Raw genomic sequence first — 20,585 nt, forward strand, 5'->3', positions numbered from 1 at the left:
ACTCAGCCATAAAAAGAAATGAAATTGACTTATCTGTAGTGAGGTGGATGGACCTAGAGTCTGTCATACAGAGTGAAGTAAGTCAGAAAGAGAAAAACAAATACCGTATGCTAACACATATATATGGAATCTAAGAAAAAAAAAAGGTTATGAAGAACCTAGGGGTAAGACGGGAATAAAGACACAGACCTACTAGAGCATCGACTTGAGGATATGGGGAGGGGGAAGGGTAAGCTGGGACAAAGTGAGAGAGTGGCATGGACATATATACACTACCAAACATAAAATAGATAGCTAGTGAGAAGTAGCCACATAGCACAGAGAGATCAGCTAGGTGGTTTGTGACCACCTAGAGGGGTGGGATAGGGAGGGTGGGAGACTCAAGAGGGAAGAGATATGGGAACATATGTATAACTGATTCACTTTGTTATAAAGCAGAAACTAATACACTATTGTAAAGCAATTATACTCCAATAAAGATGTTAAAAAAAATAAAAGAATTTGTCCAAACATTCCAATGAAAAATTTCAAAACGGAAAGTCTTAATGCTATTGCTAAACTTCTGCCTAATTTTTTTGAGGCCCTCTGTCTAGGGTATCTCCTTTTTTAAAATTAATTAATTAATTGAATAATTTATTTTTTGGCTGTGTCGGGTCTTAGTTGTGGCGCGCGGGCTCCAGAGTGCGTGGACTCTGTAGTTGCAGCTCGCGGGCTTAGTTGCCCTGTGGCATATGGTATCTTAGTTCCCTGACCAGGGATCGAACCGGCGTCCCTTGCATTGCAAGATGCATTTTTAACCACTGGACCACCAGGGAAGTCCCTGTCTAGGGTATCTTCTTATCCTTGTGGCTCCTTTATGAGCCTCTGTGTCTTCGCACATGCTAATTCCTCTATTTGGAATGCATTTCTCTTCTTATGATTTTGATGAAAGCCAAATGACTTGGCTCAAATGACATTTCTTTTCTGAAACCATCCTTCTCTTGAGCTCCCATAGTATTTTATACATATTTCAGTATTAGCATTTATTACAGTGTTTAATTATTGTATGGCTATCTTTCAAAAAAAATTGGGGGCTTCCCTGGTGGCGCAGTGGTTGAGAGTCCGCCTGCCGATGCAGGGGACACGGGTTCGTGCCCGGGTCCGGGAAGATCCCACATGCTGCGGAGCGGCTGGGCCTGTGAGCCATGGCCGCTGAGCCTGCGCGTCCGGAGCCTGTGCTCCACAATGGGAGAGGCCACAACAGTGAGAGCCCCACGTACCGAAAAAAAAAAAAATTTTTTTTTGTATTCCTCTTTCTACCCTTAGTACTTAATGTGCTTTCAGGTACACGTCAGGTACATAAAACATTGATGATTGTTTAATGAAAGTGTCTGATATCACAGTGTCAGATTCTCTATCTCCCAAGGCATTATGGCTCACTGATGACTATCTGGAAAGGAGGTAAAGAGGCTAAGCCACCAGGAATCAGGAAAAAATAAGTCCTTGATAGGACTATGACCAGCTGTGTGACCTTAAGCAAATCACCTTCTCTGTCAGGGCTTCTGTTTCCTCGTCTATAAACTGAGGGCACCCAACCTAATGACTTCTAAAAATTCCTTATACTTTTCAAATCCTACCTCTATAAAAGATTTAACACTATTATAAAAGTATCACTTTTAACCAGCCTAACCTATGACACTGAAGTAATCTGATATTCAAATGAATGAAGTTATCATTCTTTCAATTTGCCCATATAAACTTGTACTCACTTTAGGCAAGGGACTATTTCCAAAGCTACGGTTAAAAGCTTCTTTTAAACAATCTGTCAAATTAAACCAAGGCTCCAATTAGCAATGGCTACTTATTTCTGAGAGTTAAGTTGTTCATTGTATCATAGACAAAGTTAGCCCTCTCTGTCCTTTCGCTGCTTAATTCTAAGAAAGTTCAACTTAAAAATAATCTTTCTTTTCTGATTTACAAGCTAAATATGTTACTATAAAAACAAACACATTATAGACAATATAAAGAAGAAAGTTAAATTACTTGAAATCTCACTTTCAGATATATCTGCTGTCATATATATATATATCATGTCAGGATAACTTCTCTGCATTTATCAATATATACATATATAGCTATGTAGATAAATATTTTTATAAAAATCAGATAATATATCTACTGTATTGTATCCTTCCCCTCTCCATTCTTCTCTAAATTTTATCAGCCTTCTTTCCCAGTAAATACAGATTTACATGATCATATTTAGTAGGTAATATTATATTAAAGTCATTTACCCAGGTTCCTACTAAAATTTATGCTCTTTTTTAACAATATTGTGATGAATATCCTTACACTTAATTTTTTTGACAGCTGTCAAATTATTTCCTTCCCAGAACAAGAATTGTTAGGTTAAAGGGACTGCGCTTTTAAATTTATATTTTATATTTTTTACTAGCTTTTCTCCAGAATCAACTGAAATTCCTAACAACAATCACTGAGTTTCTATACACTCTTAGGGACACAGAAAAGCGTGAATATATTTTAATCTCTTTGTTGGTCATATATATTTCTTCTTTTGTGTACTTATTAAAAAATCTCTTTTTAAATCCATCTGACAGTTTATACATCATATTTTATGAACGGTGGTTTCTAGTTGGTGGGACTTCAGATGATTATTCTCTTCTGGTTTGTGTTTTCTGACGTTTTCTGCAGCAAACACGTACACTTAAATTTACAAAGTATTTCTTTTTCTAAAGTGCTATGAACAGGTTATCTTGTTAAAATGAAACTTTATAGAGTGCTATGCAACAGGCTTTATTGTATTTAAAAACAAATAAACTGTAATGACACATATAAGCTCATATCTGAGAAACAATCTTGCAGCTTTTCCTTATATACTTAAAGAGAAAAAATTCCTCTCACAGATACGGGTCCAGGCAAACACTCAAAAAGGCAACATCTATTGTATTTTCTTGTTCCTTTCTCACCTCAAATTTTTACCCTTATCTCAAATCTAGTTCACTGCCATTTTCAAATGATTGTCTAAGGAGTCCTCACCTTTGTGACCCCTGTCAGGCTAATACAGTGGCAAGCAAGATGAGTTTTAGAGGGACAGAATGAGAGGGGCAGAAAAGTCTGTTGTCTTGACTTTGCATGCAACTCTCTCTTCAGGATTCAAGTCTAACTATCATGGACTTGCACCTTTTTCCAGGTTTAGAGAAGTGTACGTTCACAAAATACCAGTTCAGCCTCAGCTCTTAAGAGGAACTTAGGTTGCTGGCTGTAATAACTGCCAAAACTTTAACATGTAACATAAACAGACCTTTTACTAGAAAAATTTAATTGTATCAGATCAATAAAACACTATTGTTATGAACTGTCAAGATTTGGAAATATTTTTATTAAAGATGACTTTTTCACTCTTAGAGCACTTGTATAGTATTTTAGTGAAAAATTAAAAACCAGTCTCAATTTTATAGAATACCAAGTTACCAAACTAAAGTTAAACTTTAAATAAACAAAAATGTTGAATCCTGACCATCACATGAATTTTTAATGTCCTTATATATTTTCTAAAGTTACCCTCAATTAGATTTTACTTTCTCATTTTCAGTTCTTGGAAGACATAGTTGTAAATACTTAAACTCACATAAAATAATCCAGGTATCTGAAGTATATTATATAGCTATAATCTAGATTTGAACACATACAGTGTTGCAGCCAATTTTATTAGAACATTCATGTCAAATAATCACCATTTCCCCAACTGATTAGCAAATAAGTAACCATTTTCAACATGAATAACTAATGAACAAGTTCTTATAAAAGTGTTATCAGTCTACATTTTATGATTTATGTTGCCAAGAAAAATACAAATAACATAATGAATAAAGCAAACAATTTACAACTTTACAAGGAAAGAAAATGAAACAGGACACCAGAGTCATGAATATTTCTCATTTGTGTACTTATGATATTCTTGTAAACATACACAGAAAAAATGTAGCTGTACAGTTAGAGCGGATTTATATGTAACTCAGAAGTGATTCTCATTCCAGCAGCAAATACTGAACACAGAACAATGGCCTGACAAAGATGTCTATGTTCTAATCACCAGAACATGTGAGTATGTTAGGTTACATGGCAAAAGAGAATTAGGTAGCTGGAGACTGGACCTTTGGGAAGTAAATAGATTTAGATGAGGTCATGAGGTTGGGGCCCTCCTGATGGGATTGGTGTTCCTGTAAGAGAAGATACCAGAGAGCTTGCTTTCTCTTTTTCTCTGCCATGTGAGGACACAGCAAGACGCAGCTGTCTGCAAGCCAAAAAGAGAGCCCTCACTAGAACCCGACCATGCTGGCACTCTGATCTTGTATTTCCAGCCTCCAGAACTGTGAGAAAATAAACATCGGTTCTTTAAATCACGTTTACAGCGTTTTGTTACGGCAGCCCAAGCTAAGACAGATTTGTCAATCAAATGTTGGAAAAGGAACACTAAAATCAGTGCCAGGAATTAAAACTTAGTAACTTTATCATTATGCAGATGATGGCAAACTCAACAGCCAGGAAATTACTCTGCTATTTCGTACTGGAAATTGCTGCTCTACAAGAGACAACTGAATAAAGTTCAACTTGATTAGTCATCAAAACACTGGTAGTATCAACTGTGGGGGAAAAGAAATCAGCTTGACTAATCTCTTTTATTGCAGTCCCAACAAGTGTGAAATAAATGTTAATGACAAAGGTTTAATTTTTTCTATGAAGATAAAAAAACTTAACTGAAGGTTCCTTTCTGTTCATATTTCTACTGATGATCACAACACCGTTTAGCTAAGGGCAATGGATGGAATAGAAGTCTTTCACTAGAATTGGATTATGAAAAATTTTTTGCACATCCCAAGCAATGCTGAGCATTTTCAAACACTCCTGATGCAGTCCTTTAGGAGAACAATTTAGCAAATCTAAGAAAATTAAATATATGCATTTTTAGAAACAGGAAATTCCAATTCAAAGAATTCATCTTACAGATACACTCAATATAGGCATAGAAGCATGCAAAGATGAATGTATTAGCACGTTTACTCTCTGCAACAATGTTTGCGATAGCAAAAACAGAGAAACCATCTAAATGTCTGCCACTAGGGAACTGGTTAAATAAACTACAGAACACCCATACAACCCAATACTATGCAATCTTAAGGGAGAAGAGGGTAGCTTTCTTATTTCCGATATGGACAGATATCTAAGTTTTATGAAGTGGATAGAAGATAACGGTGAGACAAAATGTTTCCAGTTGTGCATTTAAAAATAAAGAACTATGGGGGCTTCCCTGGTGGTGCAGTGGTTCAGAGTCCGCCTGCCGATGCAGGGGACACGGGTTCGTGCCCCGGTCCGGGATGATCCCACATGCCGCGGAGCGGCTGGGCCCGTGAGCCATGGCCGCTGAGCCTGCGCGTCCGGAGGCTGTGCTCCGCAACGGGAGAGGCCACAACAGTGAGAGGCCCGCGTACCGCAAAAAAAATAATAATAAAATAAAATAAAGAACTATGTATTTGCAAATGCACAGAAACTTTTGGGAAGAATACACAAATAATTCTGGTTGTTTCCAGGAAGAAGGACTGTGGGTAGTTTGAAACGTTCACTTTTCATTTTATAACATACTAAATAGTGTGAAAAAATTTTTCAACAATTATCATATATTTTATATTTTAATTCAATTTTTAAATTAAAAATCATTTTTAAAAGAAAAATTTTAATTTTTGATGAGTATTTGTTTTACATATAAAACTACAGAAATATTTTTCTTTATGTTAGTAGCAATGTTTAGCACTGCAGAGAAGAGAACAGGGTTCAGAATCAGATCTGAGCTTGAGTTCACACTCTGCCACTTCCTACTTGCAGGGCTTGGGCAAGGAGTTTAACTACATTCTGCCCAAATTTATTTAACAGAAGATCAATACCCACATCTTACTGAGTCTGTATGATGACCAAATGAGATAATGAACATGAAAACACTGGATAAAGTGTTCAGTGAATTACAGACATTAAATTGTTTTTATTACAATAAAAGTTACCTGTTGATATCCTAAATTAGAGTCACTTCCATGTATGACTGTATAAAACACAAACTCTACTAAGGCAGGGACTGCATCTCCCTCACAGCTGTATTTCAAGTACCTAACACAGAAAGCATCCAAGTATGTACTGAATGAGTGAGCTAAGCTTGCCCAATGCAGTAATAGGCACACAAAAAGCACTCAGCAAATACTTGCTCTAATAAAAATGTTCCTGACTCCATTTGACCACTTTTTCATGTGTTGATACTATTCTCTTGGGTTCTACTAAAGATTAATTACCATTCTCAACTCCCCACCAAGCAATTAGACTGAAGGTAGAAAGGCCTAACCTTTGGGGGCGGGACCTCTTGCCAGTCACCTGATTTCAATTGAAATAACTAAGTTCCTCAGAGGGAAAATGAAGACTGAAAACGTTAGTTAAAAATACATAAATGAGTTCTTTTCAAAAGTTAGACTCATGGGACTTCCCTGGTGGCACAGTGGTTAAGAATCCGCCTGCCAATGCAGGGGACACGGGTTCGAGCCTTGGTCCGGGAAGAACCCACATGCCGCGGAACAACTAAGCCCGTGCGCCACAACTACTGAGCCTGTGCTACTGAGCCCGTGCTACTGAGCCCATGCTAGAGCTGCAAGCCACAACTACTGAAGCCCGTGCTCCTAGAGCCCGTGCTCCACAATGAGAAGCCACCACAGTGAGAAGCACATGCACCGCAATGAAGAGTAGCCCCTGCACGCAGCAACAAAGACCCAACGCAGCCAAAAATAAAATAAATAAATTTATTAAAAATAAAGTTAGACTATGACTAACTGACTTTACTACTGACTAAATAAATACGGGAAGCACAACAGTGTGAATTCCTAATAGTATGTCTTGAAAGCAAAATATAAAGTGACAACCTAAATTTATACAATATTCAATTAATCTAAATAAGGTCACAATCTCAAATATGAGTTCTTTGAACATACCATAAAAGGTATGCTGTAGAGGTAAAATATCCAAAATAGCCAATAGGAAAGTAGATTATCTTAGGCACCATTTTACAACTCTGGGTTAGAGATACCATGTTCTTAGAAAAGTCTTAGGCTGTCTAGACCTTTTATTGGTAACAGGGAGAATGAATGAATTAGCTTGCCCCCTTTAAAGTAAATGCACCTCCCTCCCGCAGACTATTAAAACAATGGTGGGGCTTCCCTGGTGGCGCAGTGGTTAAGAATCTGCCTGCCAATGCAGGAGACACAGTTCGAGCCCTGCCGGGAAGATCCCACATGCTGCGGAGCAACTAAGCCCGTGCGCCACTACTGAGCCTGCGCTCTAGAGCCTGCAAGCCACAACTACTGAGCTCACGTGCCACAACTACTGAAGCACCTGCACCCTAGAGCCCGTGCTCTGCAATAAGAGAAGCCACTGCAATGAGAAGCCTACGCACCACAATGAAGAGTAGGCCCTGCTCACTGCAACTAGAGAAAGCCCCCGTGCAGCAACGAAGACCCAACGCAGCCAAAAATAAATAAAATAAATTAATTTAAAAAAACAAAAAAACAATGGTGGCCCTTCAGTATGCTGATATGAGATGCAAGAGCTAATACAGGAGTAATTACTGCTTGCACACACAGACATTCATATACTGTCTCACTTCTTCAGTATTTACTGAGTGTGCATCCTGTGTCAGGCACTGTTTTAGGCACTAGGGTTACTTCACTGAACAAAACAAAGTTGTTGCCTTCATAGAGCTTATGTTCTTGTAGAAAGACAGGCAATAAAGTATACCTTACAATATAGTGCCAGTAATAAATAATATGAAGAAAAATAGAGGGAGAAGCCAGAGTGATGGAAAGAGATGCTGTTTTAGACAGCTTGGTTAAAAAAATTGGTGACATGAGAACAGAGGCCTGAAAGAAGAGAAGGGCTGAGCCATGTTGATGTCTGCAAAAAAGTGCTTCAGGCAGATGAAGGAGCAAAAGCAAAGGTCTTGGTGAACCAAAAACAAGTGAGCTTGGTGCTTTAAAAACCACCTGAAGGCCAGTATGGCTGAAACACAGCACACAGGAAGGAAAGCCGTATCAGCGCAGAGAGGTGGCCAGGAGCCAGGTCCCAGATCTTGCAGGGCCTTACAGGCCATGGTGAAAACTAGGTTTTATTATTTAAGTGTGATGGGAAACCACTGAAGGTTTTCTGATACTCTTTGCTTCCCTTCCCCCAAGACCCCTCAAGGAGTGGCATGACCAAAACTTATGTTTTTTAAAAGATTGCTGTGGCTAATCTGGGGAGAACAGACCCTATGGAGCAAACGTAAAAGCAAAGAGACCAGTTAGGGGGCTACTGCATAGGTTCAGGAGAGAGATGAAGATAGTCTGGACCAGGGTTGTAAAAGTACAGGCGGAAAGACATGGTGGGATTCAGAATACATTTTGGAAGTTAAGTTGACAGGTTGTTGAGAGACTGGGTATGAGATGTGATGTGAGAGAAGGAAGAGTCAAGGAAGATACCAAGATTTGGGGCCTGAAAAACTTGGTAACAGGTGTGGTGGAGTGGGAAATCAAGAGTCAGTTTAGCACATGATGTATTCGTGGTGTCTATTAGGCAGTTGGGTGGAGAGGTTGAGTAGGCAGTTGGATATATGACTCTAGAGTTCAGGGAGAGACTGCAGATTTATGTATTTTATGCCATGAAACTGCATAAGATTGTCTGGTGAGCCACATGTACAGAGGGAAGAAAAGGGGCACACCGATATTTAAGACCCACTAATCAAAAAGGAATTCAGCAGAAGAGATTGAGAGGCAGGGGATTAAGAAGGAGAACCAGGAGTATATGTTCAGGAGGTCACGTAAAAAAATCGTTCAGTAAAGTAGGAAGACAAATGCTGGGCTGCTAAGAGGTTAATAAGTAAGATGACTGAGAACTGAGCACCGAATTCAGCAATGTGGAAGGCCCGGGGTATCTTGACAAGAGTCGTGGGGATGCAGGACTGATTGCAATGGGTTTCAAATAGACCTACATGAAGAGAGGAAGGAGAGCCTGTGAGCACAGACAACTCTGCGGAGGTGTCTGGCTACAAAAGAGCCACAGGCTAGAGGAATTCCTTTTGCTCTCTTGCCATCACGGAGCACGGCTGAGATGCAGGCACTGCTCACACCCAGCTCCCTACATTTCGGAGTGCAAAGCTGTTCTAATTTTTGACCTGACCTGCTGGCAAGCCCTCTTATTCCTGACTGTCAGAGTGCCTTCTGTTCCCTTCCACCAGAGCTGCTTCTAAACTGCAACAACTGCTGAAGCCCACAGCTGATCCTAATCCCTCCTCAACAGTGCAGCTGCCGGTTCCCATCAACCTGGCCTCAGCCCTTTCCGATCCTTTTTCTGTTTTTCTTGTTTATCATTTTCCTGTCTCTTCTCCATACATTTTATGTCTGAGCAAGAGCTGACCTTTAAGATATATAATGTCAGCAGCGACAGGATGACTTCCCTGGCAGGCACAACCTGATCACAACAGAGAGGCAAGAGTAATCCCTGAAATTATGGCTGTCACCTGTGTACAGCATGGTTTCTGAAGGCCTCAGGGCGGACTCACTGATGGGTTACTCAGAGATTTAAAGATCTCCTAGAAGGTCTGAGGGTTCCTTTAGGCCAGTGCCTGATGACAGCCACATTGGTGACTATCGTAAGGCTTCATTCAGACAATGGTAAATTCCTAAAAGGTATCAATAGGAATCATTTCTCATACTTCCTTATATGATCCATTCAACAGATATTACTGTAGCCTATGTGATTAAGCAGTGTGAGAGACGTTGGAGTTGCAGAGAAGATGGACACAGCTGCTCCATTCATAGAGCAGAGTAGTCTAGTAGGGCATTTACATAAGTAAACAGACACAACATGGTATGGCAAATGCTTTCATAAGGGAATGCAGGATGCTCTGAAGGCACATTGAAAGAACAGCTTATTCAAATCTGTGCATCACAGAAGCTTCCTTGAGAAAGTGATGTTTAAGTTATGAAGAGTATGAGCTAGCCAGATTAAGATGTTTTGGGGGAAGAACATGTACAAAGGCCCAGAAATAAGTGAGAACAGAGCATATTTGGGGACACTGACAAAAGTATGACTAAGTATGTTACCTGTGTATATTCTGAGGTGAGAGTGGGACACTCAAGAATGAGCAGAGACAGACGAGAGAGAAGGAAGGGCCAGATCTCAAGACATGTTAATGAATTTGGACCATATTCTGGGATATGTACCAATCTGTTAAAGGTAGTTTTTCCTGGGGAGTAAGAATACTACCATAGTGTTAGGTATTTATTTTTACAGTGCCACGCATCACTTTTGTAATTCAAATTTTTTAATTAAACAAAAAAACACAGAAGGTTTTAAAAGATTACTCCGCACTGTGGAAAAAAATGGACTAGAAGTAGGACAGGACTAGAAGCAGGGAGTGCAGTTAAGAAGCTACGGCAATTAATTAGGTGGTTGGAATTAAGAGTAATGGTAGTGGCTACGGAAAGAAGCAAGATATAATTAGAAAGTAAAACTGAAAGCTGATGGTAAGGAAGAGGGAGAAATTAAAAAGGACAACCAGATTTCTGATGTGGACCAATAGGCAGATGATGCATAGTGGTGTCTTTCATTAAGTTTGGGAAAACAGGGCATGACATAGGTATAGGTGTAAAACTGAGTCTAGATTTGGTCATATTAAGCTTGAAGTACCTAGAGGACATTCACATGGAGTTAAAAGTTACCACAGAAGTCTTGAATTTGTAACTCTGGAGAAAAAAAAAACTGAGTTGTAGAAAGAAATGTAGATATTCCCAGCATACATATGGTAACTTAAGTTTTGGGAAAGGATGACATTTCCCAGGTGTACAAAGAGAGTAAAAATAGAAGCCTGCAACAAAGGCTGGAGGAAGAGCAAGATCTAAAACTGAATTTCTCATAATGATCTGTGACCCATCCACATCACACTCTCCTGAGGAGTTTGATAAAAATGTGGAAACCTTGGCTCCACCATCAACCTACTGAATCACTCTCAGTGACCTGGGAATCTGAATTTTAATCCCAGATTATTTTTGTGCAAAGTCTGAGAACCACTGATCTAGAAGATAAGCGGAGGTGGAAGAGCCAAAACAAAAAACCAAAAACCCAGAAGGTTAAGAAGCAACTGTGCTCTGCTCACCCCTAAAGAAAAATGAGAATTTTGTGTCACAGTAGCCAGTGGAAAAGAACATACCCTCCAAAGCACTGTGGGTTGGTGAAAAGGAAGACATCAATAGATATCTGTTCAATAAATAATTGGGAAAAGTATTTAAAGTTATAATTTATCTCTGTATATTTCCAAGTTCCTATTACTACTCTACCGTATAAACAAACAATACTTGGGTAATTTATAAGAAGAAAAGTAATAGTGGGAAATATCTTAAAAAATGGATTGAATGAGGATCACTTTTGATATCAACGTCTAGTATAAATTGCAGGTGCCTAGCTACTGAATAACCACTATGACCTCTAGGTCCAAGTAAATCCCTTAAGTGTATAAACATAGAAACATGCTCTATGTCAAAAGATGGGTTCAGTTTTGAAAAGCACCAAAATGAAGCTGTCAGCTTCACAGTACAATATGGTTGTTCTCTCCCAGATTAACCAAATCACTTAACATGAGACCAAAATTAAACCACTCCTTCACTTATAAGCTGTTAAAAATCAATAAATAAAGATTTAGCCAGTTTGTCCAACTAAATATGATAGCTCTTCCCTAGGTCATAGTTGCTGAAATAGTTGCTTATCAAACAGTTCTTTGCCAAGTTTGCTAAGCTTCAGAACATTAGTTTTGTCAGAAATCTCATTTGTTCTGAGCAGTTAAAAGGATCTGTACTCTGAAGACATCTGCTTGACAGGAGGCAAAATGATTAAGTGACCCCCAAATTAATTCACACCTATTTGGAACCGTCCCCCAGCCACCCACCCCCAATTTAAAGTTATCACAAAACATTCTGCAAAGGTAAAGCAAACTGGAAAAGAGAAGACATCTACTTCATTTGGTTTTATTTTTCTTTCTGTTCCTTCCTTTGTAGGTGTTATGCAGATAAAAAAGTACTTCAAACTTAGTATAAAGTGCTCGCTTACACATTACTGCAGATAAATACATTTTTACTTATTGTTACCACTAAATGCCATTCATTGGTTGTGGCTTTGGGTGACCTTCTCTCCTATGAGTCATACCATATATTCTTTAAGAATTTTTTCCAAATCTAAAATGCCTTGGTTCTAAGATTGGAGGAGAGGGAAACAGCAGCAAAGAAAATAAATAATATAATGTTATGAGAGAGTTGATACTCTATATTTTCAAGTTTTAGACCTAACTAACATTTCAAGAGTTCATCTGTTAGCTGGTAACCTGTAACATGACGCATAAATTTTTCCAAAGAAATGATGTGACAGAGGCTCTTAGGCTAATTCACAAAAGTTTATTTAACCTTCAGTGCAAGAGAATTGCTAGGCACTTGTGATTAAAATAGAAAACAGGTGTTGCCACAAGAGTAATTAAGCAAAAACAATCTCAAAATGAAACAAACAAAAATTTATCTTGAAGTCAAACAGAAGATCTAGTGACTGTAGATCTTCCTAGCAACTAGATTATAAAAGCTCATACCTCAAGTCCATGGACTCCAAGTTAAGGACTCTTGCTTAAATAAGGTGAGAGGATCTTACTAGTTTTCAGGTACAGAGACATTAGGGGTTCAGAAGTATGCCAAAGCCCAAAGCTGGGAGAACGGCACAGAGCTGGAGAGGAGAAAGAGAGGAGGGGCTTTTCTTAGACGTCCTCTGACTGCAATGGGAAATGAACTTAAGTGACTGGAGCATTCTCTTCACATCCCAGCTCCAGTATTCCCTGTACAACACTCCTGGGAGTTCAGTGGCAGCTCAGTAAACACAGAGCCTAAAAACATGGATGGCATGCTTCCTGGATGGAGCAGGAACTGTGGAAAGGAACAACTCCCTGAGTCGCCATGCCAAGTACTGGACATCTGCTACTGCCAGAAGCAGCTCAGCTTGGACTGCGAGGAGGCTGCCTGGAGCAATGTCTGCTTCCCTGCTCTGACTGAAAGGCCCATTTCAACCCCCCAAAGATATACGGCTTCCAATATATATGCATGTTCACAAGTCTGCAGTCTGTAACTTGTGGGTGCCTATCTTTATCATCTGCTAAGGCTTGAAATAGAAAAGCCAAACGAATGTTCTCTTCTTCTGGGAAGGACTGCTTACTGTACTTAAAACTTTAACTATAATGATGGAAAATGTCCCTATCTAAGTCTGTATTTTGGGCAATTCAGATTTTTAATTTATAAGTACTTCCACACACTCACTCTGGAAAACAATGATCTATTACACTTAATTTGGATAGGTTTAAATATCAAGTGAAGGACGTCCCTGGTGGCGCAGTGGTTAAGAATCTGACTGCCAATGCAGGGTACATGGGTTCGAGCCCTGGTCCAGGAAGATCCCACATACCACGGAGCAACTAGCCCGTGTGCCATAACTACTGAGCCTACGCTCTAGAGCCCACGAGCCACAACTACTGACCCCATGCACCACAACTACTGAAGCCCAAGTGCCTGGAGTCCGTGCTCCGTAACGAGAAGCCACCACAGTGAGAAGCCCACGCACCGCAACAAAGAGCAGCCCCCGCTCACCACACTAAAGAAAGCCCGCACGCAGCAACGAAGACCCAGCGCAGCCAAAAATAAATAAATTAATTAATTAAAATAAAAGTTAAAAAAACTAAATTAAAATAATTAAATAAATATCGAGTGAAGAGTTTCAAAAGGTATTTTCTAAGACCTGCTATTTCAGTTTGCCCATAACCCTTTCCCTAATATTAGGCAACTTTAAAAATGAAATCAGGGGGATTTCCCTGGTGGCGCAGTGGTTAAGAATCTGCCTGCCATTGTAGGGGACACGGGTTTGAGCCCTGGTCTGGGAAGATCCCACATGCCACGGAGCAACCAAGCCCGTGCGCCACAACTACTGAAGCCCGCGTGCCTAGAGCCCGTGCTCTGCAACAAGAGAAGCCACTGCAATGAGAAGCCCTTACACCCCAATGAAGAGCAGCCCCTGCTCAACACAACTAGAGAAAGCCCGTGCAGCAACGAAGACCCAATGCAGCCAAAAATAAATAAATAAATAAACGTATAAAATTTAAAAAAAAATTTTTTTAATGAAATCAGGGAGCTCCCTGGTAGCCTAGTGGTTACGATTCCAGGCTTTCACTGCCATGCCCCAGGTTCAATCCCTGGTCAGGGAACTGAGATCCTGCAAGCCGTGTGGCACAGCCAAAGAAATTGAAATACTTCTGTTCTCAGATGTTATAACTAAAAACAAGTAGCAAGGGATTTGGCACGTGTGGTAAGACACAGTACATATACTAAATTTTCCTTTATTTTTTTTGATGTGGACCATTTTTAAAGTCTTTATTGAATTTGTTACAATATTGCTTCTGTTTTATGTTTTGGTTTTTTGGCGGTGAGGCATGTGGGATCTTAGCTCCCTGACCAGGGAACGAACCTGCTCCCCCTGCATTGGACAGCAAAGGTCTAACCACTGGACAGCCAGGGAAGTTCCTATACTAAATTTTAATTAGTTATGTTTCTGAAAGTGTGAATAGATCTGCAGTACACCCAAATCCACATACTAAAGAGACCTTTCAATTCTTTAATAAGTATATCCAAATGTGATAATTAAGCACAATGTAAATTGAGGTTTGGATTCTGCCTGCAGTCAAATTACTGTCAGGAAGGGCTGCATGGGTAATGTATGCAGAGCTATCAGAGTGGAACTCAGAAGCTGACTGTGAGTAAGCTGACTCTTACTTTATTTACATGCGCTTTTCCCCTCGGATTAAATCCAACTTCCCTTCCTTAGCCTCTTGTTACACTGTAGTCACCAACTTTATTTCTTCTGGTATAAAATTTTGTAGTTGCCTGGACTTAACACTGCAAATGTTACGTAGCAAAGTAATGGAAAATTCACCAAAGAGGATCACTAAAAAGGCATGTAGTAAAGAAATCTTGCTTTCCTAACTCTAAGCCTAACTACCTACTGTAGGAGTGACTTGGAAGAGATCCAGAAGATTCTATAGATTTCTCCCTTTCTCAAGCAAGTTTTTAGTAACCCCTACCTTTCCCCCACCAAAACATATGTACCCAATGTGCAAAAAGAAGGAATGTGTTAAAAAACAAAAAACCAAATCAGATTCTACTTTCCCTTTGCAATGTTCAGCATATAAATACATTTCTACCAGCTTTCTACCACTTTTCAGGTGGGCTACTTTCTCAACTAAGTAGCTGGACATCAAAATGAGAAGAAGTCAATGTCGGGGAATATAAATAGCTGTGGCCCAAAACAATACTGCAAAAGAGCCAATAGGAGAAGGGCTCCCCAAAATGCAGCAGGACTTAACGCTACATCTCCCTTCATAAGGGCCTCAGGGAAAACCATCATCAGGAGAGAGAAGAAGGACAGAAGCAACCAGGATTCACACAAGATTTCCAATCTTTTGTTAGAGGCGAATTTGTAAGTGTTGTCTAGGGTTTCTGAAACACACATGCATATTTTAAATCTCAGCTGGTATGGCCATGAAAAGGAAATTTTTTTCTAATGTAACTTAGGTATAGAGAAATGCCACCCCACAGAGTCAGTCTTTTCTCAGATACACACTGAAAACCACTCACCAAAACCAACGCTGACTTTTAAATTGCTTTCCTCATTCATTACATTTAAGACAAAATTTGCCATCACGTGGTGAATCTAAATGTGAACCTCACTTCACACAAAGGTAAGCCTAGCATTGTGTTCCTATCACCATTCATTACATACAACCCAGTACTTTCACAGGACAATGGTTAATACATTTCAGATCGGTGGGCTAAATTAAATTGCATGGGGCACACAGATCACTTTCTAAATGTTTGCTGGACTTTATAGGATTGTTCTCAGGTGTTGGAAGTCATTAAGTTTATCAAGTTTCTGTAGCAGAACACACACGCATTCTTTAGGCATCAGCAGCATTCACAAAATACAGGCCATCAGAAAGTTATGTAAGAAAACCAGCCTCTCCTCTGAGGAATTAATTCAATCAACCTGACAAGAATCCGGGAAATCGCATATCCTCCCTGAGGGGCTGGGTCACAGGAACTAGGTAAAGAAACAAGGCAAAGAACACTGGGATACTAGGGCGGTTGACTGCTGAAAAGATGCAGGCAACGCCACCAGAGGCATCCTCAAGCATTCCTTCGCAAAGAGAGTGTGCGTGTTGTGTCTAATGAGCCCCTGCTGACCTGGGTAACGGTACCAGCTGAAACCACCACAGCTTGACAAGAACGCCAGCATGTGGGACAGGACACTGGGGGAAGTAGCATTAGATGACACACTGCCTAGGGGTGCCGAAGCTGTCACCTCCCTAGGACTCGCGCACACCCGGGCGCTGCCACCTGCTTTCTACTTCCTCGGGGAGGGCTGGTGACGCGTGGGCCAGAGAGGCACCAGAGGAGGGATAATGAATCCGGGTTTTAAAGCTAGGGAGCCAGATAATGTCCCCAGGACCCGAACTCCCGGGGAGAGTCGCCCGGCCCCTGGGGTGGAAGCCTGAGAACTTGCAGGCAGCCGAGGCCAGGTCCAGGACACAAGTGGGAAAGGGACCGGTCCGAGGGCGGAGGTCGCCCACACCGCGACACCGGGACCGTGGGACTACAGGCTGGGGGCGGGGCCGCGCGGAGCCAAACAGCCAGGGGCCGGGCCGGGGAATCCCCCCCTGGCGAGGGCGGGCGCCGGGGGAGAGGGACACCCTGGCCGCTACCTGCTGCTGGATCTTCCCGTCCTCAGTGACGACCCAGTGCGTAGTGGCGAAGGCCCCTCGAGCTGCCACACTCAGCAAGGCGGAAAGGCTGAGGAACCAGCCTGGACTGGAGCACGGCGGCAGCTCGCACCGGCCGCGAACCCCTACTGCCGCCGCCATCTTGCCCCCCCTAGCCCGGGCGCTCACACCGGAAGCGGAAGTGGACCCCCGCTGTTCGCCATCTTGGGGAGGTCGACGCTGGAGGAGGAGCCGAGGGGGCGCTGCCCTCTGACTACCGGCTTCATCGGCCTCGGGCTCGGTTTAGGCGGCGGGGAAGCGCGGCCTCTGGCGCTGGCCCAATTTGGCTTCAGGCTGGAGGCCGCTTTCTTATTATTGTTTTCCTGTGCGCGATACGATCTCGGAGCGTGGGAACCAGAGGGAGAGAAAAGTAGTGTTCCAGTTGGAGCCTAAGCCAAAATGAGAGGGCTCAGAGTATATACATATAACTCTTTGGTTTAAAAAATAATTATTTTTATTTCTGATTGTGTCAAATGGTTGGAAAATAAAAGCTGTGCTTTCGAAACACCTAAGGGAAGGGATAGGTTCTCTTTTATTCTTAAAACCTCACAATAGGGGGAGCTTCAGAATTGGGAGGGTTGTTAGTCTAGGGCAGCACCGTCCAGTAGAACCGTAACTCGAGCCTTGAACCACAATTAAAAAAATAAATAAAATAACATCTTATTTAACCCATTATATGCAGTATATTATTAGTTCAGTGTGAAATCTATTAGATTATTATTAGATTATTATTAACATATCTAATTATTATTAGAAATTACTGAGGTATTTATTTTTGTACCAAGTTTTCGAAATCCATATGCATTTTATGCTTATAGCTCATCTAAATTCGGACTAGCCAGATTTCAGGGGCTAAATAGCCACGTGTGACTAGTGGCTACCTTACTGAACATCATAGGTCTAGATCTGGAGACCAGCAGCATTGGCATCACTTGGGAGCTTATTAAAAAAGCACATTCTTGGGCTTCCCTGGTGGTGCAGTGGTTGAGAGTCCACCTGCCGCTGCAGGGGACACGGGTTCGTGCCCCATTCCGGGAGGATCCTACATGCCGCGGAGCGGCTGGGCCCGTGAGCCACGACCGCTGGGCCTGCGCGTCCGGAGCCTGTGCTCCGCAGCGGGAGAGGCCACAACAGTAAGAGGCCCGCGTACCGCAAAAAAAAAAAAAGCACATTCTTGGCTCTTCTGTCTCTTCCCATCAGATTCTACCTTTTAACAAGGGCCCCAGGTGACTGGTATGTACATTAAAGTTTGAGAAGCACTTCCTTCTAGTGCATCAACACGCGGGCCAAGCGGACTAGCCTGGCTTCTAGGTTCTAGCTAGCTATGTCGTTTTAGGTGTGTCAGGGCTGCCTTCTAGCTATATGTGTCATTTTATGTTTAGGTTCATTATGCTTTGGGTTTTTTTCTTTAGGAAAAGGAGGATGAGAATTATGCCTGACCACTTCCCTACTCAGGTGTATTGCAAGAAAACAAATAATTGCCAAGTGTTTAAACATCACTTCATGCCATGGAAGCCGTTACTACAGTACTGGCTTTTTATGTCTTCTTAGAGCAGCTTTTCTTAAGAGTACTGAAGTGATGAGCATTACTTTCATTAAAAATGTATGGCTTACCTGCTTTTTTTGCCTGGTACTCTGCTAGACCCTGGGTATGAAAATCTGACCACTGAGCAGCGTGCCGTCTGGTGGGATATTGGCAAGGTAACAATTTACATATAGGATATTGGGGGTGTGTAAGGGCTTATGTGTAGAAGAGACAGACCAACCAAGTGAAAGTCTTAGAGCAAAGGTGCTGTTTCAGGCAGAATAAGCGCTAAGTATGAAAAGGTGAAATTGGTGGCAAATTGTAAGGGTTTCTTGTATGTTCTCAGCATCTTATTTTTAGGCATAGAAGTAAACCTTACTTGTGTATAAAGCTACTAAATAATGACAGTCACCATCATCTAACATTTGTTGAGTGTTTAATACATACTGGGCACTGTACACACATAGTTGTAATTAGTCTTCACTAACTTACCAGGCGTAGGCTAGTTAAGTAATTTGGCCAAGATCATACAGCTAATAAGCAGCAGAACTCAGATTTGCATTCAGGTCTACCCAACTTTAGAGCTTGAGCATGGATGAAGGATGGTGAGGAGTTTGAAAGAAGCTCCAACATCACCTCTTTTGGCCATCAGCAATTTCTTTGACATGCACAAGTTAACTTGCAAAGGGGCGGAATAGTAACTTCTATAGCTTTAACGTACCACCCACCTTCGTTTTCCTTAAATGATAACCCTTGTCCTTTGGGATCCTGTGTTAGTTTTCTGTTGCTATGTAACAAATTACCACAAAATTTAGCAGCTTAACATACAGTTATTATCTCAGTTTCCATGGGTCAACAGTCTGGCATGGTGTGTGTGGGTTCTCTGCTCAGTGTCTCACATGGCTTATCCCAAGGTTGAAATCTCACCTGAGGCTCAGGAGCTTCTCCCAAATGCTTTCAAGTTTTTACAGAGTTCAGTTCTTTGCCGTTATAGGACCGAGGTCCCAGTTTTCTTGCTGGCTACTGACTGTCCTCATTCTCAACTCCTAGGTCACCCACCATTCCTTGCCATGTGGCTTTCTCAGCTTGGCAGTTGTTTCTTCAAGGCAAGCAGGGAAATGTCTCCATCACTTATATCTCTGACTTCTTCCATCTCAGATCTCTAGGCCCAGATTTAAAGCACGCATGTGATTAGATAAGGTCTACCTGGATAACCTCTCTTTTGAGTAGCCCCGTATGAACTGATTAGTAACCTTAGTGACATCTGCAAAAATTCCCTTTGCCATATAACATAAAACTGAGGAATGATATCATATTCACACATTTTCCCCACTTTCAAGGGAGAAGATTTTATGAGGGCAAGGATCATTGGGGGGTCATCTTAGAATCCTGCCTGCCACAGATCCTGACTGCCAAGTTCCACACCTCTAGTCTTACTGAACTCTGTTTTAAGCATCACACAGTAACACTTAGAAGTGCTCTTGCTCATCTTGTTCCTTGCCTAAAATCCCTCTCTTGCTCTTTTAAAATATATTATTTAAGGTATAGCTTAAATCCCAGATTGTAAAAAAATCTGTCAACTTCTATTTGCCTCCTCTGAATTCTGTAACACTAATATGACAATTAATACCATGTTGCTTTGTGATATTACTTTGTACATTTTGAACAGCTAAACTCTTGAGTAGCTCTTTGTTTAACTAGTTAGACTGTTAGCATCTGAGGGCAGGAAGCATTTCCTATGCTAATATATTTTTATCTTCCATAAAGCTTCCATACTTAAGTGGTTAGTTTGTTTAGTTTTTTATACCCCCAAAAGGTAGCTTTCCCATTTTATGTGAATAAAACAATGAAAAATTCTAATCCAAATAAAATTGTTGCTACCAATTTTCTACATCCACCTGTTACCCTTCTTTTATTCTATTGTTCTAAGACCTGATATTTTTTCCATTTTAAGTACATATTTTATCTTTATGCTTACATAAAACCTGTAGAAATATAAGATGGTAGTTACCAAAATTGCTGATAATCTCTAAATTGTGACTCAATTCTTAGTTGAACAAATGATAGGAAAACCCATAATTGCATGTAATTTGGTCTTTCAGCATAAAG

General features: G+C 40.9%; 1 protein-coding gene across 2 annotated transcripts in view; it reads right to left on the reverse strand.

Annotated features, from left to right (window-relative positions):
• Nucleotides 1-17,058, reverse strand: part of TTC17 (tetratricopeptide repeat domain 17) — a 148,281-nt gene extending 131,223 nt beyond the window's left edge. For both annotated transcript variants that reach the window (XM_082629087.1, XM_082629086.1), the window contains exon 1: nucleotides 16,895-17,058. In XM_082629087.1, coding sequence (XP_082485213.1) covers nucleotides 16,895-17,053 — 159 coding nt within the window. In that variant the 5' untranslated portion in view covers nucleotides 17,054-17,058. The remainder of the gene's footprint in view (nucleotides 1-16,894) is intronic.
• Between the last annotated feature and the right edge of the window lie 3,527 nt (nucleotides 17,059-20,585).

Source organism: Mesoplodon mirus (assembly GCF_964341445.2).
Source record: "Mesoplodon mirus genome assembly, chromosome: 7".
NCBI lineage: Eukaryota > Metazoa > Chordata > Mammalia > Artiodactyla > Ziphiidae > Mesoplodon > Mesoplodon mirus.